General features: G+C 53.3%; 1 protein-coding gene across 2 annotated transcripts in view; it reads left to right on the forward strand.

The window, feature by feature from the left end:
- Nucleotides 1–671: 671 nt before the first annotated feature.
- LOC108229667 (muscleblind-like protein 2a) overlaps nt 672–7,715 on the forward strand; it is a 24,213-nt gene continuing 17,169 nt past the window's right edge. Inside the window, exons 1-2 of one of the 2 annotated variants that reach the window (XM_037973964.1) lie at nt 672–925; nt 4,242–4,894. In XM_037973964.1, coding sequence (XP_037829892.1) covers nt 4,721–4,894 — 174 coding nt within the window. In that variant the 5' untranslated portion in view covers nt 672–925; nt 4,242–4,720. The remainder of the gene's footprint in view (nt 926–4,241; nt 4,895–7,715) is intronic. The other variant, XM_037973965.1, reaches the window with a different exon arrangement.

A 7,715-nucleotide genomic window follows, 5' to 3' on the forward strand; every position in this document is an offset into this window, starting at 1 on the left:
CAGACAGGCACGCAGGCAGACAGGCAGACAGGCAGACAGGCAGGCAGACAGGCAGGCAGTTCTGGTTCAACAACATACTGGACCGGTTAATTTTCCAGTAAAGTAAAAAGAAAAATCTGGACTAAAATAGACCGACGGAGATGTGGGGAAAACAAGCAGGTGAGGGGATGAAGAGGAGTCAGGAGAGGACACGAGAAAGGTGCTTAAGAGAGGAGGAGGAGGAGGAGGATGAGTTTAGAGGACGGATGCTGAGAGGAGGTAGAGGAGAAACAGGAGGGGGGGGAGCAGGTGTAGTGCTCCAGTTTCCTGGCGGGGTGGGGGGGATGGTGGTAAATGCGATGATGGAGCAGAGACAAGGACAGAGCTGATCTCCAACATGCAGCTGCGGCAGCGCTTTCGTCACGATACTCTGCTGCTGGCTTTTTGTCTTCACGACTGATCTGAATTTAAATAAACCCGGAGCGGACGACCGGGTTTAGAAGGGCAGGAAACTGGGGAAATACCTTTTTTCTTTCTTTCTTTTTAAAGATCTGCATGCAGGGCTCGTTAGCTGCATGTAAGCGCAGAGTTCGCCCCCTCCAGTGAAGAGGCAGGGATTCAGAGCAGCTGGCCTTTCATTGGCCGGAGCTGGTCGTGGGCAGGAAAACGAGGGGGGTGGATGGGGGGCTGGCTTTCAGGAGGCGGTGGGGAAGTGTTACAGCCAAATAGTTTGAGTAGTCGCTCTCCTGCTTCCTGCCCGCCCGCCTGTTTCGTTTACTTGGGAGGAGAAGAAATCCCCCCTTCCAGGCACGGAGCTCAGCTCGTGAGGAATGACAACTGTTCCCGCGGTTGTTAACTCCGCTCGCCGGGGCTGAAGGGAGAGGGGGGGGCGGCAGTTCCTGCGTTCGGGACAAGACGGGCGCTCCGGGACGTCAGAGACAACGAGGTGGGACAGAACTGTCATAACGCCTGGGCTTCTTTTCCTTCTTCTTTTTCTGATTCTTTTTTTATTTGTTTTTGCTTTCCTCCCCTCCTCACCCACCCCAACAGATTCTTTTAGGAGTTTTTTTTTTTTGCTGCAGTGTGCTGCATACCAGTCTGTGTGGGAGGAGGGAGGGAGGGAGGGAACGTTTTATCTGTGCGAGAGGCAGGACAGGAAGAGTAAGTAAAAGGAAAAGAGAACATGGAGAGAGCGGGACGACATCATCACTACAAATGTCAGGAGCTGTACCCTTTCTTTTTGCTCTCCACCTTGGGAAAAGCTTTACGCTTCCCGTCATCTGTGGTTCGGACCCAAGGTCCGGAACGGGGTCTGACGTTTTCAGCTGGAACTTCACACACCCAACGAAAACTCACACAACAGTCGACCTTTTATTTTTTTCTTTCGAGGGGAAGTGGGGGTGTTTTCAGTCCAACGCTTCCTGTTGGGAATGCAGAACGTGCCGAAGCTCATTCCAAGCTCCGTAGCTCCTAACGGGGAGCCGATAAATTGTTGTTTGTTCAGCTACAGCACCCGTTAGGCCGGGGACACCCCTGATAATCATTGTACACCTCTGAGCTGTCCCCGCAGAGGAGAGGACGCGGGAAGTGTCCTTTCAAAGCCGAGCAGATGAGGACAGGAAGCCCAGTCCTCTGGCCTATTTGGGTCACAGTGGTTAAGCTAAGGCTATTATGATATGGGGCACACCGAGCTGCTGACTCGGTGAAATGCTCCTCCTGTCGTAGCTCAGCCCTCTGGCCCGAAGTGACCGAGGCGGGCCGGTTTGGTGAGCGGGTGGTCGCCCTCGCCCGAGTCTTTCCAGGAGGGTTCCCACGCTGGTTGGATGGCTCTGGGAGTTGCATGAGGTTTTGATCGGGATCCAGGAGTGTTTCTATGAGCGTGCCGGGCTGAAATCTTTGCAGTTTAAAGCAAAAAAACCAAAACATGGTAATAAGTGGAGATGAAGCCTCCAAGCCCGGTTCTATATATATATATATATATATATATATATATATATATATATATATATATATATATATATATGTGTGTGTGTGTGTGTCTTTGCTTTATTTTGGTGGAAGCACTTTGTTCCTGCGGGCGGCTTATAGTCTCTGACGCTGAGATAAACCAGACCGATGGGTCGCAGACGCCGTATTCAGAGGTCAACGCCAACGACTTTCACTCGAGACGCTCACTCTCATTCAGTTAAGCGGCCTGTCTAAGATAATGCCCCCCCTGCCAGCTGACCTTCGTAAGCGCCGGTAATCCCCCCACGTCTCACCGGGTCGCCCCGTCTGTCTGACCTCAGCCGTCGACACGGCTGGGACCGCAGACGTTGTCGGAGGGCGTCTGTGAGCTGAAGGTAGAGGCTGTCAGTCCGAAGACCGTCTACAGACCAGCTGGTCTTTGACGGGCAAAGGGGGGGGGGTCTGGCCTACCTGAAGACCACGTTCTGAACGCAGAGCATCCAGTAACGTCAAACAACCACGCTGCGCCGTGTTTGACCTCGACTGTGGGCTTCCGTGTCGGAACAGCAGATCTCCATCTTTGATTTGACAACGAAGCAGGAAGTTGTGTTTGCTGAAAAGCAGCCAGCCTGATGTTAATGTTTCTGCACCAAAGTACGACATGTAGTTCTGTTGTTGTAGTTCTTCATAGTCAGGATGGTGACAGATATGTGTTCGTGTTCATTCGTGCTGATTTTATCTTGCTTCATCTTCGGTCCTCATCCTTTTGTTTCGTCTGTTTCTCACAGCAAACATGTCTTCAACGTTCAGGCGAGCCGAGACGTCCTCTACTCCCACTGCTTCCCGGGACGCTTTTTATTTCCGTGAACCTCTTCGTTTGCTCACGTTAAGCACGTGGCGGGCTCGTTGTTTCATTTCAGCAGAGATCCGGCGCCGCCGCCGTCGTCTCCTCTCACCAAATCAGGTTAGCTTGATTGGCGGGCGTCTCCCGGCTTCTAAAAATAAGACGGCATTAATTGTGAAAGGTCAGCCCTGAGATGAGTCCTACCTGACTGTCTCCTCTGCGGCGACCGGTTCTCTCCTCCCCCTGTGGGGAGACGATGTGAGATTAAATCCCGCCTCGGGACGAGCGGGCGAGGAAGCGTCTGATCTCATTTCACACGATCAGCACTAACGCCGGGGACAATATGATTAGCCCGACAGTGGTTTGAATTTATCGGCTTAGAGGAAGCATTTCTCTTCGCTGACAGTTCTGGGTGTTTATCCGTCTGATGAACCCGGCGACCACTTTGGGCGCCAACACCGTGAACTTTTAACCTTAAACGGTTCTCTCTCTCTCTCGAGTTGCTGTCATGGCGGATCACCTGTCAACGGTCCTCCTTAAATTAAATTGGTTAAACTCACAGCTGATCCTCACCCTTTTCACTCGCCTCTAATTACGACTTCGTCTTTTTCCTTAATCTGTGAGATTCCCGTGGTTTCACCGGCTGAACAGCCCGCCGGCGTCGTCACGTCTCTCTCTCTGTCACGATCCCGGGGAGCCTCGGGGGATTTCGCCGCCTCTTTTGTTTCACCGAGCGCGCCCGGAAATATGGGGCTTCTGCTCCGGAGAGCGTTCCCGACCCCCCACCCCCCGATTGTGTCTGAGCTCGCCTGATGCCGGGAGAAGTTGGATGAGATGAAACAAATATTAAAAAATGGATCGTCCTTCAAGTGGAGTTGTTTCTGATTTTTACAACCCGCCTTTTTTCTCCTCCTCGGCCCCCAGTTACCAAGAAAACACTTCCAGATGTGCCGAGGAGACGGAGCTCAGTCAGAGACTTCCTGGGATTGCTGCTTTAACAGCTGTCCCCGTCTTTCCTCGACAGTCAGACGCTTACGGGACGAGGAGCGGGGCTGCCGTCAACAAGCCGGCCCCTAACTCGAATACCCCGACCAGCGACTATCGTGACTTTGTCCGTCTCCGTCCGTCTCTGGCTGCTGGACGGTTTTCCATCAGTCCTCTCGAGCTACCATCGTCGCGTGTTGGACACCCTGAGGCTTTTCATTTATTTATTTCTCTTTCTTTAGCCCTCTTCTTGTCTCGTTACACGGCTATTCACCTCTTCATTTGGAATGTTGTCGGAAAGCCAGCGGGCTCGCCGGCGCTCCGAACACCTCCACGAAGGACGGGTGATTACGTCCCAGCCGCCTCTCGGGACATCATCCACTCCAACTCCGACTGACGCGCTTCAACAAACGCTTACAGTTTTTATATTGAGCAGCTAATTGTCTCACTGTTGGTTTCTTGTCTCTGTCCTCCTCCTGTGTTTCAGATCCCTGATGGAAAGGGCCTTCTGAGACGACGGCCCCCCCGCTCCAAGGTTCTCCAGCGTTTCTGCAGCCGCGGGAGGTCAGAGCTGACCGAAGGTGCCCAAAATGTGCTGACGGCTCAAACTGTGGCCTCGCCCCCTCATCAGGCCCCCCACTTCTCCGAGACAGGCTGCTTCCGGTTATGTCCCCTCTTCTGTGTCCTGAGGCGTCCTGACCGATGAGCCGTCTTTAAGGGACAAACTCCAGAGCGACCCAGTTGTGCGGTCTGATGCTCAGGTCCAGGTCCATTACCGCCGCTCGCTTCCCTGCAAGGACGGACGCCACCCTCTGACCTGCAGCGGGGTATTTATAGCCCCATGTTCCGTCAGTTTTAAGTTTTAAACCGTTTTACCGAGAGACCTCGTCCCTGAAACCAGGTGGCTCCTCTCTCCCGCCCTCCCTTTCCCTCCCCCCCCCTCCCATCCCGCCGCGCGCCCTCGACATGGCTCTGAACATCGCCTCGATACGGGACACCAAGTGGCTCACGCTGGAGGTGTGCCGGCAATTCCAGAGGGGCACTTGCTCACGCAGCGACGAGGAATGTAAGTTCGCCCACCCGCCCAAGAGCTGCCAGGTGGAGAACGGGAGGGTGATCGCCTGCTTCGACTCGCTGAAGGTAAGAAACCACACTGACCCCCTGCTTACGGCCCTGACAGGTGCAGCTTCATGGTTTCTGGAGGTCGGCGGGCGCAGGTCGTCCGCTCAGACGAGCACGCGATGCTAACGGTCACGTTCCTCGCCACCAGCGACGCCAGCGTCTGTTTAGCTTCTTTCTTTTTTAACTTCTTCTGATGTGACCACGCCTCGTCCATCGTCTGCATCGTCTGATCGCCGGCCGTCTCGCTGTACGCGTCCGACACCCAGAAACAGCTTGAGGAAGTTTGGTTTCAGCCGTTTTTAGAAGCGATTCAGCCTTGAATACGTGTGCAGAATTGATTATTTACTGAATCAGGAAGGATTGCTTCCTCTCACTGGGTAAATATCCTAAATTAGCTTAAAGATGGAGAAATAAAAGTTTAATTCGTATCCGGCTGACAAGTTAATGACTTTCGCCAAGACCGAAGTGGATTGCTGCTGTCCTAAAACAGCTCGAAACATTTAATAAGGATTCATTAACCTTTACAAACAGGAAGTCCTACGTCTAGCTGCCGCCGCTGATAGCCGGTCGGATTATACCGTTAGCTCCTGAGTTCATTGTTCGAACCTTGTCACAGAACCCCTCAGTGCAAGAGATGGGATCCAAGGAGAGGTGGATCCACGGCGTCCTCGGCACGCTGCGTGTGAGAGCAACCTGCTCTTTTTCAAGCTAAAATAAAAATAAGAAACCCAGCGAGGCAGATGTGACGATGATGAATCGCAGAAGAAACTGGAGCAGCGGAGCAGCGAGGGGTTTGTGTTTCGGCTGAAGCTGCATTTTTACGTACCAGCAGCGCGCCAACAACAGGAAGTGATCATCCGCTCCTCGTTCTGCGCCGTTAAACGGGTCTGTTAGCTTTCCCAAACACACGGCAATGTGTCCACGCTCGCACACGGTCACTTCTTTACTGGAGGCTGTAAAAATAAGCGGTTCTTTGACGGCGCTACCGGCTGCATCCTTGGCGGCGAGGCTCGCTCTGGTTTTCCCGGCCGCCGTTCCTTGCTCCTGACTCCGATCGCTGGTTCCTCAGCTCCGCCCACGTGGCCATGCTTAGCGTCGCGTGCGGTCGTCTCCGTCAGGTCTTATTGTTTGCGTGAAAAGGTTTGATTTCGCTGCTTTTAGACGCCCGATTTTTGCAAATTTCTCTCCAGCACGCGACGTAATTCTTTCCTAATTTTTCGTGTAGAAAGAATCAAGGTTGTGCTGCTTTCTCTAAATCTTTCTGTGAGTCAAACATAAATATTAACCCTCCAAGGAACTGGGGCGCAGGTATTAAAAGGGAGTGAACAAGAACGATAAGATACCAGAATTAAAATCTGATTTCTGACTGGATTGGTCAACGTCACAAGGTTAAAAACTCTACGATTCCGGTCAGCAGCTGGTTAAGATTAAAGATGTTGGGATGTGACTCAGGTTCAGCTCGCCTAAAGAACATTTTTAAAGCCGACTGTGGTTCGCCCGCCAGCTAAACGCTTCTTTTAAAATGAAGTTTATTTGAACATGTGAGCAGGGAGACGGACCGCCCCCCCCCACCTCCTTTGTTACCTGTTTCCTCCTGACGAGTCGAATAATGAGCGCTTTATCAAACAGTAGAAAGTGTGTTTTCACCCCATTACGCCCGTATCGGGCTTCCTGGGTCTTCCCACCCGATAGGGTTCTGTGCTGCCAGGCGTAACTTGGCCGATGATTAGAGGCGGCGGCGGCAGTGTGGGGGGGGGTGTGGAAGGTAGAGGCAAAGACTGAGGTGTTGCTCTTGTTTTACAGCGGCAGGAAGGCACACGGAGTCAATGGAGCATTTGAACGTCCGGGTTGTTTCCCCGGTGATCACAGCGGCTTGTTGTTGAACTCTTCCTCTGCTTCTTTTCCCTCCGGGGATCGCCAAGAAATAGCCCCTCCCCCCCATAAGATTTGTTTTGATGTGAGCTGGATGTGATGTAATAACAGGTTGTTTTTTCTCTTGGCAATCCGGGCGTCACCGCCTACAGGAAGAGGACGTAAGTGTCTTTGGGACGTTTGGACGTCCCAGACGGCGCCAGGGGTCGGCGGGGTTCACACAGGAGCACGACCTTTTATCGATCAGGCAGAGGAAGCTGCGTTTTGAGTCGCTCCTTCTTTCCGCCGACACCACAGGTTAATCCCCCGGGTGTGTGGCTCCGCGTCCTGGGCGGCTTTTAGACGTCTCCGCCTTCAACAAGCTGCTTTCTCTCGACCCGACTGAAGCCGAACTCTCCTGGTTTCATTCGTTTCTCTGAAGGTGAAGAAAAAAGAAAAAACTCGATGACCTCTGCGTTTTGTCACGTCCGTTTGAGCCGTTTTGAAACAGGGAAACGACATGCAAATCCGGCTGCCGGGCGTTCGACGGCTGCCGGGCGCTCGACGGCTGCCGGGCGTAAACGAGGCGTCTCAAGCTCCTTTTCCAAAGCGTCCCGTCGGCGTCAGGGAGCTTCCGACGCACACGTCTTGCTTTCTTCCTAATCAAACAGAAACGGCACGCTTGTCCTCTGACAGAGCGTCTCCCCTCAGGCTCTGGTACTTGTTGCGCCGTGACCATGGAAACCGGGACAGAGCGGCGGCGGGGGCCGAGCGGCGGCGGCGGGGGCTGAACGCCCACCTTGATGCAATCACGCCGGTCATGCAGCGTGTCACGTTGTCAGGCCCGCAGACCTCTCTCCCATCCTCGGGGGCTGAATGCCTCCTTCTTCCCTCCACATGTAAAGAATCTTTGTCCGAATTTATGCTTTTTTTACGACTTCACGTGTCCGATAACGCCACCGACACGCCCCTCCTACAACACGCCGGG

Source organism: Kryptolebias marmoratus, linkage group LG23 (assembly GCF_001649575.2).
Source record: "Kryptolebias marmoratus isolate JLee-2015 linkage group LG23, ASM164957v2, whole genome shotgun sequence".
Lineage (NCBI taxonomy): Eukaryota > Metazoa > Chordata > Actinopteri > Cyprinodontiformes > Rivulidae > Kryptolebias > Kryptolebias marmoratus.